This window comes from Thamnophis elegans, chromosome 6, assembly GCF_009769535.1.
Source record: "Thamnophis elegans isolate rThaEle1 chromosome 6, rThaEle1.pri, whole genome shotgun sequence".
NCBI classification, from domain to species: domain Eukaryota; kingdom Metazoa; phylum Chordata; class Lepidosauria; order Squamata; family Colubridae; genus Thamnophis; species Thamnophis elegans.
In genome coordinates this window covers 39,152,601-39,173,195 of record NC_045546.1, presented here as the reverse complement: position 1 = coordinate 39,173,195, position 20,595 = coordinate 39,152,601, and the positions used below count along the sequence as shown (strand labels likewise).

At 37.2% G+C, this 20,595-nt stretch overlaps 1 protein-coding gene across 1 annotated transcript; it reads right to left on the bottom strand.

Annotated features, from left to right (window-relative positions):
• Positions 1 to 4,408: 4,408 nt before the first annotated feature.
• On the bottom strand, positions 4,409 to 20,579 carry MPC2 (mitochondrial pyruvate carrier 2). Its single transcript, XM_032219865.1, has 5 exons — positions 19,883 to 20,579; positions 10,772 to 10,812; positions 9,304 to 9,388; positions 7,648 to 7,759; positions 4,409 to 6,235 (listed from the first exon to the last, which is right to left on the bottom strand). The coding sequence occupies exons 1-5, from the start codon at positions 19,986 to 19,988 to the stop codon at positions 6,190 to 6,192; spliced, it is 390 nt and encodes a 129-aa protein (XP_032075756.1). The 5' UTR covers positions 19,989 to 20,579; the 3' UTR covers positions 4,409 to 6,189.
• Positions 20,580 to 20,595: the final 16 nt, after the last annotated feature.

Sequence of the window (20,595 nt, the reverse complement as noted above, 5' to 3'; positions counted from 1 at the left end):
CTAGCTAGTGCAATTAACTCTCCATATTTGTGGAGGTTATGTGTGAACATTTCATGCAAAACTTTAAATTCTCTGAAAATGTGTACTCTTGTCCAAATATCTCTAGATTTAAACACTTGAGCAGCTATTTAGAATTAACCAAAAGATAGTTAAATCTGTTTTAAATGTCTTAAGTGTGATTTAGAATAATGAGTAACATTTTGAGCCATATTTATAAAAACACTGTATCAAAATGATATTACATACTTTAATTAAGAACAAGGCATGCATCAGGGTATTCACCACGGAATTCATTATTCCTCAGTAATGGAGCCTCAATGAGTGGACAAGAAATGGTTGGCTGATGCTGAGATTTCTGTTTTATAGGGTTGGGGGGGAATAAGGAGGTTTAATGTAGAAGTTGTCTTTTCAGGAACATTGTAATGGGAAGCTTTGCTTCTTTTGTTTAAACTCATTGAACTTTGCTGTGAATGGTGTTAGAAAATTCCTTGATCTCAAGAACCGAGGTGGTGCAGGGGTTAGAGTGAAGTTAGATTGAAGTTAGAGTGAAGTACTGCAGGCTACTTCTGCTTATCACCAGCTGCCAACAGTTTGGCAGTTTGAATCTCACCAGGCTCAAGGTTTACTCAGTCTTCCATCCTTCTGTGGTTGGTAAAATGAGGACCCAGATTGTTGGGGGCAATATGCTAACTCTGTAAACCACTTAGAGAGGGCTGTAAAGAACTGTGAAGCGGTATATAAGTCTAAGTGCTATTGCTATTACATAAACCATGTTATCATATTTTTAAGAAGTCCAAAGACATTTGGTGTCAGTGATTGTGCTAGGTTTTCAAGTTGAGCTTCTTCTTCTTTAACATAATTCTTTGTCAACTTTATCTTCATACTTGGAACAATGCAGCACCTCTGATTTATCATGATACTGTTATTCCTTGACTGTCAGTTAAATTTCTATGTTCATATCCCCTACAAAAATATTACATTTGAAGATGAAGTCTAATTTTTGAACAAAAAGTTGAATCACATACAATACTTCAGGTGAACAAATTGAATAATTAAATTCTAATTTATTCAGTAAAAATTATAAAAGGTAAAAGCAATTAACATAAAATTCAATGGCATCTTTGCTTCTGCCTTTCATTCATGCTTTTGTCAAAAAAATTATCTTTTTTATGGGTCTGCGATCTGCAGGTGTGCCTATGGATTCAAGCAATTCATAGATTTTTTTTTCTTGTTTGACAAAGAATTGAATTTAGATTCACACAGGTATATTGTTGCAAATGTGATGACATGGAGTGCTTTTCCACCAAGACTTGGGAACTTATCCAGCATTGCACATAAAAATTCTTCCAAAGTCTTGCTTTCAAATTACATTCCACAAGCTTGATTTGTCCACAAATCAATATGATTTTACTTCAGCTCTTCGTCATCTGACATTTTCTCCAAATTGTAGGACTGTGGATTCTTAATCCATTCTTCTGAAATCTTCAGATTTCCAGTAGTAAAATACCTATCAAATAATTCTGACAATATTTCTAAATGAGCCACAATCACATCACACACAGTAGGAATTATGAATCCAGCCTCATCAACCATCTTGTCAAGAGAAGGAAAATTTGAGAGATTGTCTCCTTCGATCCTTGAAATATATAACTTTTCTTTGGAGGCATTCAATTTTTCCCAAGCCTTCAACATCTTTATCCTTTTTCTTTGAAGAGAAACACTCAGATCATTCATACAAGTGAAAATGTCAGTTAAGCAAATCAATGTTTGGGAAAATCCCTTTAATTCTAATGCCCCAACAGATCAGTGATGCGACACAACTTATTAGGCAAGTTGTGATACTCATGAGATGAACTCCTATTGCACATATATCAATGTGTGATAGACGTGATACATCAAGTCAACCTATATCACAACAATATTAATAATTATTATTTACACAAGTGGGCTTGTGTAAATGTGCTGCTTGAGTGATGAAATTCATAAACCCTCACAGTGCACTCAACCAATGCCACAATTTATATATGAGTAACTTCTGGAAGTGAATGAGACTGTATAGTTGGTCTATTTCACTACCAATAAACGTACACCTCATTAGTATGAGTGAATGAAGAGACTGGGCTACCAGAATATGGTGAAATGAACACACACAAAAGAGTTACATCTCTTGATTCAGGCGAGAGAGAGACTGGAATGTGCTTGAGATAAAAGTTGCCTCCTGTCTTTTCTTCAATCCTTCGGTCCTCAGTTCCTTCAATTATATATTGGGGGGGGGAGTCTGGCTTCTAGGGAGGCATTTGATTGGCTGGATAAAGCAGGGCTAAGCATGGGATTGGCCAAGTGAATTTAAGAGAGGTGTGACAGATGATGGGCAAGCTGAGAGGGCCCAGCAGGTGAAATACATAAGGAAGTCATGAATTCATTAATTTATGAGGGAAATAATATACGATTATGTGCATTATGATTTTAAAAGCAGTACTCTGGAAATCAGATACGCATATGCTATTGATTAAATAAGACGACTACCTACGGAACACCGACCTATCATTGCTGGTGGCTGGCTGAGTGATGACTTGTGGGGCTTTTGGCTGCATTCCCTGAAATTCCATTTTGCACCTCCCAGGGGTGTGGCCAAGAAGTCCAGGTTGGAAATTTATATTATAAAACGTGTACCACTCTTCTAGCCAACTCCTTTATTTCTTTAATGGTTTCTTGTTTTGATTGCCAGGAATGGTTCCTAATTTGTCTGGATTATGTAATGTAAACTTTGGGCCAAAGTTTCTTTTATCAGGCGTTTAGATTTGTCCTGGTGTTCTTTTTTTGTTGTTGTTAGTTGCGAAATCATGTCTGACCCATCGCGACCCCATGAACAACATTCCTCCAGGACGTGCCTTTTGGTACTGTCCATGGAGTTTTCATGGCAAAGATACTGGAGTGGGTTGCCATTTCCTTCTCCAGTGAATCATGTTTTGTCAATGCGCTCTGCTATGACCTGTCCGTCTTGGGTGGCCATACATGGCATAGTTCATAGCTTCATTGAGCTACGCAAGTCCCTTTGCCACAACAAGGCAGTAATCCATGAAGGGGCTAGTTCTTCTCTAGTGCATTATTTTTTGAAGTAATTATGATCTGTCTTGTAACTAGCTCAATTTACACTATAGTTTTTTTCCCTTTTTCTTAGTATGTTTTGGTAGAAGCAGAAGTAATTCAGTCATCAACATATGAGCCTAAAGCCCAAGTCTTAATAGATTACAAAATCATGTAACTGTCAGAAACACTTCATAATTGTTTCTTCATGTAACTGTCAGAAACACTTCATAATTGTTTCTATTTGTGAATGCTGTGAGTTGCACTTTTCATGTATTGAATTCAGATTCCAAACTAAGGTAAAACAATCTTTCAACTTGTATATGAGCAGTGTTTTTGTGGTGCTGTACTTTTCTATAAAAGACAAATGATTTCTAGTTGTGAAAGTTAACTTCCCAAACCTTAGATGTTCTAAGATTTCCTGTCACTAGGTAAATCCATGCCATGCAACACTGAGCCCTTTTTTACCTTATTTCTGCACTTTTAAAAAAACTGGAATTTTTTATTGTACAAATCGTCTTTCTTCTCCATATTCTCATAAGCAGCTTTACATTGTACTCTTGTGAATATTTTAATAAACTTTTTTCATTAGTGGTCTGTTGTATGTCTCAATTTTTCAATCTATGATAGACAATGGAATAATTTTGTATAATTATAAAATTATATTATATATAAATGGAATTCAAGTGGCTGGATTCCTATCATATAAAGCCAGACTATGTTTTATTATATTTGTTTTGGTTTAATTCAGTGCATTTGCATAACATATAGCACTGAGCAAACTGGAGCAACACAAGTAGTGCACCCAAATGGAATGTAGAGTGGGGAGGTAGAAATGAGTATCCTCCACTATCTTCATGTTTCCCAGAAGAGGAAAAGCATGTTGTAGATACTGTTACAACATACATTCCCTATAAGAAACATATTTTATTTTTTAAGGATAATTTTTAAAACAAGGCATTGCTCAGTTTGCATAAGTTGTCAAAAAAAGCAGTTTGGAAAAAAAAATGTATTTTATATGTAGCTTGTAGTTTTCCAAATTTTGCCATGTAAAATAACCACAGCCAGCATATTTAATACTGAATGGTACTGTGAATTATAGATCTACAACATCTAAAGAGGCATAATTCCTTTCGTTACACTGTCGAACTCATACTGCTGGGCTCTAGTATTATTAATTTCCTCCTTGAATAAAAGGGAACTCAGATAACCCATTCTTAAAAAATGGGAAAGCAGCAACTTATTTATAGAAACCTCCCTGTATCTATGAAGTCTCTAGAACATTAAATACCCATACATCCATACAATCAGGCAAGAGTAGTAGTGTTATTATATACAATTGCTTTATTTTGAAGTGCTGCTGTCTATCCAAGGAAGGGGAGGAAAAGGAAAAAACACTCCACTAATATCAGGTAAGCTTGGAAATCATAATGAGTTATCCCAGAAATAAATGTTTAACCATGATGAGAACCAGCAGCAAGACGACTGGAACAAAGATATGCAATTTTACACACAGAAAGGAATAGCACAGGCCTAGAATGAGCAAAAACATGGGCTAGGGAGTTAATGGGCAAAAAAAGTAAGAAAAGAAATGTAAGTGAAGATGGAGGGTCCTGAGAGAGGAACGTGGGCTAATGATGTGGAGTGAGATCTTGGGGTCTCAGATTTCATATTTTTTATTTAAAGAAGTTAATTGGCTGCCTATCTTGCATAGTAATCCTATGCGGCTGATAGCAAAACCAATAAAAATAAAATCCCCTCAAGGCACTATAGTAACCCATGCTACTAATCCTGTGACATTACTCCCTCCTACCATAATTCTTAAGGGAAGAATCAGGAGTTCAAGGCCTACAGAATGGTTAAAATGATACACTCCATCATCTCAGGTGAGAGATTCAAAGGGCAGGGGCAGCTACGTGGAAAGCATGCTCCCAGGTCCTGACTAAGTGGCAATATTTGAGGGAAGGCACCTAAAGTGCCCCCCACCCTATCTCACCTAATGGGATGTACCGATATTCTAAGGGAGAGGTAGTTGGGCACACCATCTGGCCGTGTGCCATGTGGGGCTTTGAAAGTGATAACTAATACCTTCAATTGTACTTGGAAAACAATTGGAAATCAATGCAGCTCATGCAACAGTAACAGAACACAAGCACACATGTGGGACACTCAGAAATGCATCATCACATTTTAGCTCTGTTGTAACTTCTGGATGGTCTTCAAGGACAGACTAATGTAGGGTACATTTGCAGTAATTGAATATATGCCTTGCATATATGTATAAAGGTAGGCCACTTAAAAATAACTCAGCAAATATGAAATGCTTCATTTTCTCTGTACATATTCACATAGCTGTTGTGTCTACCAATATTATTTCCTAATCTGTCTTTGGGTCTATGAAGTTTAGGAGCATGCTGAAAAAGTAACATTTCTCTAGCTATGTAAAAACAAAATATAATTTAAATCCCAATAGGCATTTTGCACATATATCCCCTAAAAATATTTTTTTACATGATCCTATGATTCTAACAATTTTTCATATTTTGAAAAAGTGAGATTTCTAAAATATAGCAAAATACATGAACTTGTTCCTACCCTTTGCCCAGATTTACAGTAGTTTGTGCTGTTCGGGCCATTAGATCTATAGCTATTAAGACTGTAGCAATGTTGCTTTGAAGAAGAATAAATATTTGGCATCTATGCATCTCCTGAAACCTAATATGTCCTTTTCTGATTGTGAAGTGGCAGTTCCATGAGCCTGGAAAAGATTACATTTAAGTTGCTGGTGAAAAATATGGTGTGAGAGCCCAAGTCCCCTAAATTATCTTTTCCCCTTCAAATTCAGGTTTCTGAGCAGTTGGAAAAGTCATCTTGCTTCTGTTCTTAAAAATACTTGCACCAGTTGTATTTGGCCTTAAGAAGAGACCAGGAGCTTATTAAAGAGTTTATTTAAATGCAAAGAGGCTGCTTTCTAATTTTATATAAAAACATGCTCTACCACTTTTAGTAAAAATTCACACTGGGCAACTGAACCGGATTAAAACTATTGTAGGTCCCTTAAGAAGTAGTTTACACAGAGATTAGAAGAAATTAACTAAATTTCTACTTTTGCTTTTCCAGTTCCTTGGCTTTTAACTCTTGGTTATACCTGTCAGAAAAAGAGAATACAAATTATTCACTATTGCCAATATATTTTGAAGAAGAAAAAAACATTGCATTACATTATAAATTATATTTTTATTTGCTATATTGTTTTTCCTGTCAGTTCTTTAAAAACATGTTTGATATACAATAAGAGGTATAACTAAACTGCATTGATTTTAATTTGCTTGCAATTTAATTCAAAAGACGGGTTCTATTATATATGCTGTTTAAGGAAGGCTATCAAATATGAACTGCAAAAATCTGGACAACCATAAGATGGCAGGAAAACATTTGTATCTTTGCTGGATCTGGGTTTTGCAGCTCAGATCTGGTAGATCGACCCTATTTTAAATCAAAGTAGCTGGCAATGTTTATTTGTGCACATATATGTTTCTTTCTAGTAGCATGACTTGTTAGAAAAGTTCTGCTTCATGTTATACCAATTATACCAACTACAAAATCTAAAATTATATCACTTAAGCTTGCTATTAATATGTATTTTCAATCTGTAGAAACTGATTTACAATAGTGCAGCACTTTTAGCAAGATGAAACCTCAAAATGAGTGATTTTCCATTTTTCACTTCGTTCTACTTAGATATATATTTTGACATCCCAATATCATCTATAGCCTTGGAATCTCCTGGTAGTTACTTATCCAGATTAAAAAAAAGGTTTGGTCCTATTTAGCTTTTTCAAGATCTGTCAAAATTTCCTAGCTGTTGCCACCTGCTCTGATAATACTGTTATTAAACATAAGATGTATAACACATACTGTATGGATTGCATAAAAAGAGAGTAACTAGTAGAAGAACCAGAATAACATTTCCCCAAGAACTTTTATGTTTAAGATAGGCAATGTTCAAAGCGAAGATGAGCAAGATAGCTGCTACCAGGTCATCAATTTGCATTATACAAGAAAACAATGAGTTTGAATAAATCTAGATAACTAAAATATTATCTAATGGCAGCCTAAGAAAAATTGCTTCTATTAAATGAAAACTGTTATAGCAGGCTTTCAAAGACTGGCCTGCTAAATAACCAACTAATCCTATCCTATAGATATAACTTCTACTGTAGGGAACACAACAGAAGGAGAACTAAGGAGAACCAAAGACTACACTATCAGCTAATAAGGCATCTAATGTTTCTGTCTTACATTGGACAATTTTTGTTTTTAAAAAAAACCAGGAATTATTTTTACATATTTATAATACTGACCAACTCCAATTCCCTATAACAATAGTTGGAAATATGATCAGACACCAACATGAGAAAAAATGGGTGGGAGGGCTACTATTTGTTTTTTCTTTTCTGGTCCTATCATAGCGTATTCCTTTTAAATACGTTGGAAGTACAACTTTCAGAATTCAACAATAGAATGCAACACTGGCAAACATTCTTCCTAATTACTTACCTCCATATGCGGTACAGCTGAGAGCCACCAGCACCGCCAACAAAGAAATTAACAGTAAACAGACCCCAGTTTTTAGGAATAATTACTAGAGAATATCTTGACCAGATAAGGCCTGTTGAATTAGAAAACAAAATACAGATCTATTACCAATTTAAAATAATGATTGCATTCTCAAAATTTATCAAAATCTATTAGGGAAACCTTATAGCTTCTTCCTTTCAGTCTACTCTCTCACCAAGTTTATTTAGTAATTATAGGATTGCTATTATTTACAGCTGAATGAAAGCGTACAGCATCTAGAATAGGGATGTCAAACTCACAGCCCCCAAGCTAGATGCATCACGCGCTGGCCATGCCCAAAAAGTGAAGGGGGGAAAAGTTGTGATACATCATGTGACGACAACGTGATGCTGTAAGTTTGAGACCTGTGATCTAAAACTACCATATTAATCTAAAATCCAGAAGATCTGTAGATTTGCAAGTCTAGTACAAGAAAAGTATATGCTTGAATGGCAGATTAAAAATGTTATTGAAAAGTTCTGTTATCCAGCAATGAACTTGCAATAAAGTACTGCATACAGTTTTGGCTCACGTTTTTACTATCATGAAATGAAATGGGAACTAATGTTTAAAACTTGCAATCTGTAACACTTATTTGACAAAATAACTCTGTTCTTTGAGGAAGATAATCTGAAACTTTAAAACTAAGCAAAAGATGAAAAATCATGTATGTAAACCAATAAGATATACTTTTACAGCAATGTACAGATTGCAGTCAGTTTAATTTTCAGAATGAATTTAGCACTATTTCTTACATCTCTGCTGAAAGTCAATAATTTATATATAGGTAAGATCTCATTTACAGACTGTTCAAAATTACAAGGGTCATAAAAAATATTTTTGCGACCAAAGTGCGCATTTACGACCTTTAGTTTTTTCCTCAGTCATGTGATTACCATTACAGCTAGTATCTGTTGTCTTGCGCCTGACCCGTTTCCCCGTTTCCCTCATAGGGCAGAAAAATTGGAAAAGATTAAAAGAAATAAGACACACACATACACACACACAAGTGGCTGTTTGCCAGGCACACTCATAGCTTCCAGGTCTGAGTGTGCTCAGAGGTGCAGGCACTAGGGCATTCTTTTCAATGTGTATTCCCCATGTGTGGTGGTTTATTTTCTTTTATGCATTCCTTCCCAAAGAATATAAATATAAACATTAGTTCCCTTCTTGCTAATTATTCTAGCACTGGGTAAGCATTCCAAATGGCAGGGTAGTTGGGAAAAAGGAAAGATAAAATAAAATCATAGGCACAGTTGCCATTATGTGATTTCTTCCTTAAGGGCTTCATCATATTAACAACCAAGTTGCCAGCCCCAATTGTGGTTGCTAAGCAAGGACTATGTATATAACCTAAACAAAATTTCTAGATTAATGTGCTTTTGATTCAAATATACCAGTTTTTTAGGTGTTCCGGTTAGACAGTCAGGCAAAGTCAATAATTGTATAAACATTTCTAGAATTTTATATCTATATTTCAAGTATATGGCTTGAAAACCTTTCACAAAATAAAATGTTCAGTTTTGTCTTGCTATTAAACTGATGATTTAACCCCCCCCCCTCTAGACAAGATAATTAAAAGAGAATACATAATACCTGTAGCCATTAGGACGGCAGACTGTGAAGTGCTGAGTTTTTCAGCAGGCCTAGTCATATCAGCCATTCCAGCACATACCAAACCCTGTAATAAGAAAGCAATGGCTTAATTTAATGTGTCAGTAAAAGTACTTTCATTTTTTATTAATAGCAAAGTGCAACAGTCTATTCCAGCAGTTCTCAAAGTATAATCAAGTGACCCTTTTCTTTGTCCTTGAAGTAAAATAAATATTTTTAAATTTCCCAGTTTTAATTTCTAATACAATAATTATTGATAGATATAACTCACATAAACCAAAGCTCTTTGAGTGTCTTCTATCATTTTTAAGAATGTAAAGGGGTCCTGAGACCAAAGTGTTTGAGAACTACTGGTCTATAACATTTAGTTTGAAATCATATATTTCATGCATGCCATTTAGATAGCTGGAGTTAATGTTCCAGTCCATTTTGAGTTTTAAATTATATCAAGAAAATTAGGATTTGAATGGTACATGATTCCATATCAATCCAATGGATTGGCATTAACATGCTTGTATCAAATAAAACCAGATTGATTTGGAACTCAATTTAATCTATATCCCGACATATATCAGTCATACAAACCAGAGATGCTCTGTCACTTTTGTCATTTCACTTTTCAGCCTACTTCCATGGTCTCATGGGGCGGGGGGGAAGAGAAGGGGCATGAAAAATGGACAAACCTGACTATTGATGATATATCTTTCCCAAACTGTCCATGATGATGCTGACCACAATCATGACATAGTAGATTTTCCCATTCCAATGAGACAGAAACTAGGAAGGGAAGTGACAACTTCCCAACCTCCTTTACAATGGCCAAGAAAACTATAAACAACCAGCCCAGATATTTGAGATTGTTTTCAGCTGGCACATGAAGATTTTATTTACTTATTTATTTATTATGAAATGTATATGCTACACATATACATGGGTATCTACCCAAGAGGCGACTCTAGGCAGCTTACAAGTTGAGGAAATTGTATACAAGATGAGATCACTGAGCCAGCCATAGATCGGTAAAATGAGGACCCAGATTGTTGGGGGCAATATGCTGACTCTGTAAACTGCTTAGAGACGGGCTGTAAATCACTGTGAAACAGTATATAAGTCTAAGTGCTATTCTATTATGTTAGAATCTAACTGATCTATAATGCATTCCTTGTTTAAGTCTGATAACACAACTAAAAATATTTTTAATATAGACTTTTGAGAAATTACATTGCATCTAACGTCTGATAGAGATATTCTTTTTCCCATCAGGTTCTCAGATGACATTTCACACAATAATTTTTTCTCAAAGATTTGATTATGCAAAAGAAAGGGCTCGTCTACCAGGAGGTTCTCCAGGTTTTTTAAAAAAAACTATAGTTAAAATATATAACTGGCCTTTAACACAGGAAATACTAGAATTATGTTATGTTTTGTATGAATAATCAAATCAACTTACCCATTTCATAACAGGTGCCCAAAAAAACACTGTTTTAGGACCTGCAAGAGAAGACCTTACTTAGTCTCAAAAAACTATTAAATTTGTTTCAATAAAACATTTTTTGATCTGCAAACCAAGAAAGAAACAAGCTATGATTAAATTTCTATGAGTAAAACCTATGTGGTAGTTTATCATGTTTTTAAATTCGTGAAGTATCTCCACATTGTAGAAAAAAGAAATTGTGATGACAAAAATACATTTTTCCAAAATGAATGAAGAGAATGCAGCTTTTCCTCATTTGTAGAAATATTTCATGTTTATTTATTTGCAAAATTTATATTGCCGCCTACTCACTCATGGCAATCCAAGACAGCTCATAGGAAACAAAAACACAATATAAAAGTAATAAAAATAATAAAATAATAATGCAACCCCCTACCCTCCAGTGACAACACGCACTCATACTAGCCATTTAATGTGCTCCATCCTGCTCTGGGTTCCCCAGGCCTGTTGGTAGAATCACCTCTTCAGGGCCTTCTGAAAGAGTGTCAGTGTGGGGGTCAGTCTAATTTTCGCAGTGATGATGTTCCAGAGGGTGGGAGCAACCACGAAGGCCTTCTTCTGGGTCCCACCAGATGTATCTTCTTAAGGGATGGGACCCGCAATATTCTTTGCCTGTCTGATCTAATGGGTTGGGTGGATGTGACTGGCAAGAGATGGTCTCTCAGATAATCTGGTCCCAAGCCATGAAGGGCTTTAAAGGTAACAACCAGCACTTTGAATTACACGCAGAAGCAAACTGGTAACCAATGCAGCTTCCACCGGACTGGTAACACGAATTCACATGTCTGCACAAAACCACGTGGGCCACTGCATTTTGTTCCAACTGGAAATTCCAGATGCTTTTCAAGGATAGCTCCATATAGAGCACATTGGAATAGAAAAGATGGGAGGTGACTAGGCATGAGTTACTGTGCATAGGTATTGTTGGTCCAGGAAAGGGCATAACTGGTACACAATCTGTAGTACTGGTTCACAATCTCCAGGCCACAACTGCCATCTGCTCTTCAAGTAGGAATCACAAGTCCAGGACAACCCCCCAGACAATGCATTAGGTCTGTTTGAGGCAGTGCCACTCCATCCAAGACTAAAGGTGGCAATTCTCCGTGGACCAAAGAACCCAAACCCACAGCCACTCGGGTCCTGCCAGGATTGTTTCAACCCATTGCTCTCCATCCAGCCTGTAATAGCCTCCAGGAATTGCGAGAGGGAGATCATGACAATGCTTAATTCACCAGGGGCTGAGATATACAGCTGAGTATCATCAGCATTGATGGTGATGGATAATCTCACTCAACAGCTTCAGGCAGATGTTGAATAGGCACAGAGGGAGTATTGAACCCTACGAGATGCTGCAAAGCAATGGGCCAGGCCTGGATCTCTCGCTTATTAAAACCGACTGAGAACACCCACAGAGAAAGGAAGTGAACCAGGTTAGCACAAAGTCTCCTACCACCAACTCCTGAAGTCACCCCAGAAGGATACCAGGGTTGATGGTATTGATGTAAGCATGGGACAAAACTATAAAAAGTGTTTTGAGTCATCATAATAACTGGGACAGAAATAAACAGTAAAAATAAAAAATTATATAAGTAAACTTCAGAGAGTTTAGCAGTTAAAGCATCAGGCTAGAAAATAGGAAACCATGATTTCTAGCAATTCTCTCAGATTTGGGGATGGAAGAGTAGACCTACTTATACAATGGAAATTCCCCTTATTTTCCTAACCTTTGCCCAAATGCTATTGGATTCACTGAAATACTGCAACCTCCCAATATTTGATACAATAAAATATTTAAAATGGATTCATAAAGCTGCTTTTTCCCTAGGTCATAGAACTTTATACAGTATTTTATTCTGTGTTCTAACAATTAACCTCGTCAAGCTACTCTTACATTTTCATTTTTTATTGTTATCCCACAGAGATTGTAACTGTAAAATCACTCAGGTTAGGGATCATATAAGTTTATAATATACTTCAAGAGATATAAATTGCTCTTTGTGAAGTGAAATATTCCACAGTATAATATTGCTCACTAGAAATAATTTCTCTGAAAACTATCTAAGAACTTTCTAAAATGAATTCAAGGGATGGATGAAATTTTTGTAATAATTGGGTTCCTTTTTTTAAATGTCAGGTAGGACATTGCATGCAAAGCCTCAGAAGAAAAAGCACATATTATCAATAAGTAAATAATTATGGATGTATAAAATGTATTGGACCATTATAGAAAACTATTCTACAGTATTCCCTTTGGATCCTACTGGCAGAAGGTTCAGCATTTTACAGAAGTAATCCCTCCAAAGCAGAAGCAGGTCATGATATTCCAGATGCAAGCATTCTGCATGAAACATTAGACTCATTAGAATACTTTATTTGGCCAAGTGTGATTAGACACAAGGAATTTTCCAATGCAGAAGCTCTGAGTGTCTATGCAAAGCAACAGAGTAATAATCATAATTATAGTACCAAAAAGTACTATTATAGTACCAAGTAAAGACTGTAAGACAGATAACAATAATGCTACAGCCATACAACATGGGGAAATGTACATAGACGTTAAATAGTATGGTAAGGATTAGGTGTTCAGCAGTGATGGCACAAGGAAAGAAACTGTCCCCAGGTCTAGTTGTTTTGCATGCAATGCCTTATAACAGTGTCCTCAGGGGAAGAGAACAGATCTATTTCAGGAGTGGCTCACACTAAGAATAACTCAAAATCATTCCCAGTTTGGAAGATGTAGTTCCAGGCACAAAAACAAAGCTTTATCTCTGTTTTAGCTAGATAAATGCAGTTAATCACACTTCTGGTGAGCCCTAATGACAAACCAACATTTCTCTAAAAGAGAGAAACCCATTGTGATTGAAATGGCAATTGATTGAGAACTGGGCAGCTGAAATCGCTCTGAAATTAAAGATATTATTAGATTATCCACATAGCTGTTATTTCACAAGTAATTTTGTGACCAGAAAAAATGTTAAGTCCAACTCCTATTTAGAAATAAGTTTTACATAGGTTTTTGGAAATGGTGTTGGTAAATGTCCAAGGACCAAAGGACAATATGAGCAAAACCTCCTGCTTTAGAGTAAGGGTGTCAAACTCGATTTGAGGGCCACATCAGGGTTGTGTTTGACCTCGGGGGCCAGAGTGGGCATGGCTAGCTCAACATCATTCATGTCAGGGGCGCCTGTGGTGACCCAAGTGCTCTGCCAGCAAAAATGGGCTCTCAAACTCCATTTTCAGCTGCGACGGCCTCCTGCAACCCTCTGCCACCGAAAATGGAGCTCATGAGGGTCTCACGTGACACTCACAAGCTCCGTTTTCACTGGGAGAGGCACCGCAGGCTAGTCCTTTCCTGTTTCCAGGGCCAGCCCCATGGGTCAGATCTAAACACACACACCGCTGGGCCGGGTCTGGCTCCCAGGCCTTGAGTTTGACACTCCTGCTTTAGACTTTAATCTTTTACGTACTCCCTGGGGTTGATGAACACTGAAATCCAAACTACCTAGCAGGCATCAGCTGGCCTATCTTTTGATATGGGTAAATTTTTATATCCTGGTATTTAAATTCCAGCATTTCAACTCAGCATGGTCAATAGCTATGCTACACCAGGATTTCTGGAGCTTGTTACTCAATTTATTTGGAAAGCACTAAGTTCAGTAATGTTGTAGGGTATGCATTGCATCTCTAAGTAGTGCATTTTTTTTAAAAAACCTCTACTTTTCTGTTATTTTAAAGATGTTCTAGACATGTAAAATTTCACACCATTCTAGGGAAGTATTTGATAACTACCTTACAAATTAAAGTTAATACTTTGAGGTACTCAGTCCTAATTAAATCTTTCAGAAAACTATTGAAATCTGGTAGTATGTATGTATGTATCTTTTATATTAACTAGTAGGTACAGAGACAAAGAGGATAATGAAACTCTATTTAATTCAAGAAATATTTTTAATGAACAACTCATGACAAACTTAGATATGCCTTGCATAAAAAATAATGTTGTAATTATAGACTCTTAAATGATATGAGATATAAAGGTTGTGACAATTATTGTAGAATGAAATTAAAAAGTTTTAAATGTTTCCCCTATCCAATCAAGGAGAGGTGCTCATATCTGATTTCCAGCCAAGGCCTGTGTTGTCTGAGTGATAATTCGATCATCGTGGCCATCGTTTTATCGTTTCATAACATGAAAATACAAAACACAGTAATGTTCCTGCCAAAGTGGTACTTATTTATCTACTTGCATTTGCATACTTTCAAGCAGCAAGGTTGGCAGAACGGAAGCTCATCCCATCACATGGCACTTGGGTCTCAAACCTGAGCTATTGGCTATTCAGCTGACAAGCCCAGCATCTTAAATGCCGAGCCATCATGCTGCCCCTAGAATGAAGTTATTTAGGCTAAATACATATTGTTGGATCAGGCAGTTGCATACATCAAGACTTGATCAGATTTTAAACTTGACTTTTCACTAAAATGCTAAGCAACTAATAAGATGAGAAGAAAATGTAAAATAATGGTTTAGTCAGGTGAATAGGGAACAAGGAGAAATGTGTCTGAGTACATGTCCAGCATAGGAATTAGTTTTGAGTACAAATTGCTTTTCACAACTTCTGTTACTCAGTGCTCTTATTTTTTTCATAATTTAATTTCAGGTTTTGCTTTGGTAAATCTTTCATTTACTTAAGTTTAGTTCAGAATATCTTGGTATATCTATACCTATCTTATGCCAGTCCTGTTCCAGGTGTTTATGAATGCTACTTTGAACTGTAACTAGCAGTTGTTTTATAAGATTTCTTCTTTATAAATACTAAATTTTTACAAGCCACAAATTATTTCCCAGCAGGGTTAGTTATTTTTGCTGCCTTAGAGATGTTCTAAAGTTTTCTATTAATAGAAGTATTACAATGAATAAAAAACATCAGCTAATTTCTTTTACTGCCAACACTTCACTTTTCACTGCATGATAACTAGCCATCTTAAATAATAGGATTGTCTGTAGAGTGCAAGGAATTACTAGAATAAGAAATGAAAGTGTTAACTGCAAATAATATTTCACAAGCCAGAAGTAAAAATATTTCTCTCCAATACTGCAGGCTATGTCCCAATCTAGGGCAAATGTCATAGTATATCAAATCAGGCCATCAAACTCTTCCAGGTTCACATGGCATGGACTTTGAAAATATGTTAAAATTGAACAGAAACTGACACTAAAGCTAAGAAGACAATGCCTAAACACTATCCTGATGTTGTAGCTCAGCAAAAACAATGATTCATTGTGTAACTGTTGAGAAAAGCAATAATTCAATACAACAATCAGTAATATACTAATTTATATAAATGTATAGTGCAACTAACTACAGTTGGAACATTGAATATATCTGTGTTCATCACGTCAAATACAGTAGGATAGAGAACAGCTACCGTATATACTCGAGTATAGGCCGACCCGAATATAAGCCGAGGCACCTAATTTTACCACAAAAAACTGGAAAAGTTATTGACTCGAGTATAAGCCTAAGGTGGGAAATGCAGCAGCTACCGGTAAATTTCAAAAATAAAAATAGATACCAATAATGTTTTTGAATATTTATTTCAAAGAAAAACAGTAAACTAGCGGTGTATTCAATGAAATACTTCACTCACCTCATGATGCTGACGTCCCGCTGTGATGATGATGTCCCGTGCAGCCGCGGGAGCGATGTCCCGCCTCCTATGACACACGACACAGTGATTCCTATCATTGGATCACTGTACCAGAGGAGGTGGGACATCGCTATGTGGCTGCTTGCCATAACAAGGAGGAGGTGGGACATCGTTGCAGAAGGGCAGGAGGGGGAGGAAGGGGAATCGTAAGACAGCCCTGCATTACATTAGAACGTGAGGAGGGGGGATGGTGCGGTGCGCGCTGCGCGGCAAACTGACACAGAGGGAGGGGAAACTCACAGGGGCACTGGGCCATTCACGAGTGTCACCCAGCGGCATGGCCCCGCCCCCTTTTCTCCTCCATTTCGGGCAAATTTTTCACTGACTCGAGTATAAGCCGAGGCGGCTTTTTTCAGCCCAAAAAGTGGGCTGAAAAACTAGGCTTATACTCGAGTATATACAGTACTTAGGGAACAACCAATGTAATAGGTTGGAGAAGAAAAGCTACGAAGTTTGGAAATAAGGTAAATTTGTTTTTTATTCAGTATGTTATTTACCACCACAACCACTGGCATCAGCTTCCCTTTCAAAATCTGTTGCTCAAGAAGAAAAACAGTAAGGTGTTGGTGTCTTCTTGTTCTTTCTGTGAGTTTTCCATAGATACTGGTTGAGCCACTATAGGACAGATTGCTAGATTAAATAAGCAGATCTCTCCTTATATTCAAATACAATTTACACTCAAGTGATTGGGAAATAATTTTGTTAATAATTTTTCTCTTCTTACACAGCCCAGCTATTGCTAACCTGGATAAGTATACCAAAGAGATACTGAAGCTAATTTCTTATAAAAGAAATAACAGTTTGTTGTTCAAATAATTGTTACATATACCACATTTCCTTTCTTCCACTGAATAAATCCAAAGGGGTACAAATACAGTTTAATATATCAACGAGATGAGGAATTTGTGCTTTGTAGTTTATAGTATGCCAATGCAATGCAATAAAATGTCTACAGTCTAACTACAGACATAAAAAATAACTAATCCCTAACTACATATAAAGCAATCAGTAACTGATGGCATCAACTCATGTCCAAAAGCTTTGAAAAAACTATTTGTTGCAATTTACTGAAAATCAATACTATAAGGTCTGACTGAATTTCTGAAGGAAATAGTTCCAAAGGGCAGATAAATATACACACAAATACACACACACCCAATCACTACCTGCAGGCCACCATTCTTACCTCATGGAATTGGGGAACCACAAACAGGTTCCTCCAGGACATGCAAGTTGGGTTGGATAAAACTGGTTGCAAAAGGCAGTCCTACAAGTACTCAAGCCATATAGCTTTAGTTTGACTTGCTCTCAGAAGCCAATAGGAAGCCAGCACAAGGCCAGAGCACAGGTGTTTGTAGTACTAGCATGTACCTGTTAACAACCATGCAATTGCATTTGAGATCAATTGAAATTTCTTGATATGTAATCTTCAAAGACATCCTCATCTAAAGACAGCCTCAAATAAAACAACTTGAAATGAAACAAATAAATGGTGATGGGGCATGAATAACTGTTACAAGGTCCTTATAGTCCAGATACCACCACAACTCATACCAACCAAAATGGGGATAAGACATTTTTTAAAATTAAAAATACTTTTGCTCTAGTTAGTGCAGTATGACAGGATTTTAGAACCCCAAGAAAGAAAAGTTCTAAGTGTGTCTGCAGCAAGCTGTAATATAACAATAGCTGAACAATAGATGTACTTAGTTGTTAATTTAAATATAGGCTTCAAGATATTTTTCCCCTTGCAACTTTTATTTGAAAATATTAGGGAGCAGCAGCCATTGTCAATTTTTCTTAACAAGGATTTGACACAAGCCATTGGGCAAGCACACCAGTCTGCACTTCTGGGCAGGCAAGAACTCGGCAATGATCTTTTCCAGACTAGCAAGTTTCTGTTGCAACTTAACCAATAGCACTCCTTCCCTAGAAACTATCTATTTTGAAATAGGTACTAACAGTTACACATTTATTTGTTATTAATTAAATCTGTTTCCCTTCCATCTCACGATGAGGCAACTCTGCAGGTTAATCTTAGAACCTTAATTTTAGGCTGAGTGTCAGCAATTAAAGTCACTATCTATTTTGTAGTGCTGCAGCTTATCAATTGTATTTTTCCTGTATGACAGTTTGACTTTCCATTTAGTTGCCTTAATTCAGTCTTTCACTCTTTATTGCTAGCAATAAAGATAATAGATCCTATTTCTGAAACTTCTGTGTCAAGGAGAGCAAACAGATGTTACATTTTCTGTAAGCTTTGTAATTCCTTGATGATTATATTAGTCTAAAACCGAAGGAGAAGTAGTAGGTGGCAAACTTTAAATTATACATGATACTATAAGATTTAAAATGTATTGGAACTTCAACATCTTTTTGGCTAAGGGGGGGGGGGCTTCATAAAGGATGGGGAAGGAGGTTATAGGATATTCCCATCTGACACTGTGAAATATCCTATTGGATTGTTACCCTCATTCTGTCCAGATATTTTATAGTTTTCTCCAACCTAGCGCCTATCAAATGAATTTGAAGTACAACTCCTAAGGGTGTTTTTTCCAAAAGGCAACTGGACTTTCTTGGTTTTTTCTTGAAAACATTTTGCTTCTCATACATTGTAACACTGGAAAAAGCACCTTTGGGACAACCATGACCTGGATGACTGAAAATCTCTATATAGTTACAACTACTAGAACTTATTTATTCAGTTTATAGGATGGTTGCTCACATAGCTAGGATGTTCAATGATTTATGGAATTCTAATTCTAAAACATTCAAAGGGCAAAAACTTGGGAAGGCCAGTCTAGCTATTTGTAAACTCTGTCCTCCAGAGAAGAGAGATGAATACTTTGCAGAATTTCTTGGGAAAAAAATTGTAATGCCACATCCCTTTAACCATTGGCCATGCACTAGGTCTTCTTTATATTCTGCCTTTCATTTGGGAGTTCAAGAAAGCATTAAAATAAAGTTAAAGCACAGTACCTGGTCCAAGGTCACTTAATGAACTTCACGGTAAATTGGGTTTCAACTTCAATTCCTCAGAAACTAGCCAGATATTTGACATGCTGACATATCACATGTGGTCACTTTATGATAAATACTGCAATTGGAGGGGGCAAAACACACCAAATATAACGGAAATATTGGTTTCTCACAACTATGATGCCATGACATGTAAAACTGCATTTCCTGGAAAACGCTTTCTAGACGGCTGTTTAAAAGACAGGCCTTCTTCAAGTGGACGTCTGCAGGTCCATTAACTTTTTATTTTCACATTCACCTTCTAACACTCTTACACCTCCAGCGACTCAGTTGCCGGTCTTTTCCCCTTCCTCTCCCCTCCCTCTTTTCTTCCAATACCTGCAGGGTGGTTATACAAAGGGCGCAGCCGGGCCGGCAACATAAGCTCGATCTTGTCTAAGAAACGGTGGTAAGAAGCACGAAACCCAGCCACGGCAGCCGCCATCGTGTGTGCGCGGTGATAGCGGGAGCCCCGAATTCAGTGACGGCGCCGCTCGACCTGCCGTCCTTCCCTTCCTCCTCCTCCTCCTCCTCACACGGCCTGAGTAGAAGCAAAACCCGCCCCACGGACATAAGCCGGTGGTAGGACGAGCCCCGTTTGTTTCGTTCTGATTTGCTGCTGGAAGGGGAAAGGGGCGTGGCTTAAGCAGCTGTCCTTCGTGCTATTGGCCAGCCAGGCCTATTGCCACCACCGGCTTTCTCTCTGGTGCCGATGACAGGAGATGTCAATTCTTGTCTACTTTTTATGACGCTAGTAAAGCGAGCGCGAAGCAGTGACGAGTGAAGCAACTATTATTTTCTGTTATGGAACATAGGCTCGGAAATCATGTTCCAACGATGAGCTTGTTTACACACGGTAGCCAGGGCCGAACCTGCCTTTGCCACCGCCCTCTAACTCGTCCTGATTTGTTTACCCCTTTGAGCGTTCAGTTGTCGACGACGTGAGGGAAGGAGACCTTTAAAGCGGCTTGCGGGTGGCTTGGTCTCCGTCCAGAAACACAACACGCAGGGCACGACACCTGCGAATAGTTATTCCTCTACCGCTTTAACTC

What these genes read in the sequence shown, in the direction of transcription:
- MPC2 (XM_032219865.1), bottom strand. Translation starts at nt 19,988, where the DNA reads ATGGCGGCTGCCGTGGCTGGGTTTCGTGCTTCTTACCACCGTTTCTTA. An exon ending in TGCCGTCCTAATGGCTACAG is followed by an intron (nt 7,760 to 9,303) that starts GTATTATGTATT and finishes CTAATTCAACAG; the next exon opens with GCCTTATCTGGTCAAGATAT. An exon ending in CAGCTGTACCGCATATGGAG is followed by an intron (nt 6,236 to 7,647) that starts GTAAGTAATTAG and finishes TTTTTCTGACAG; the next exon opens with GTATAACCAAGAGTTAAAAG.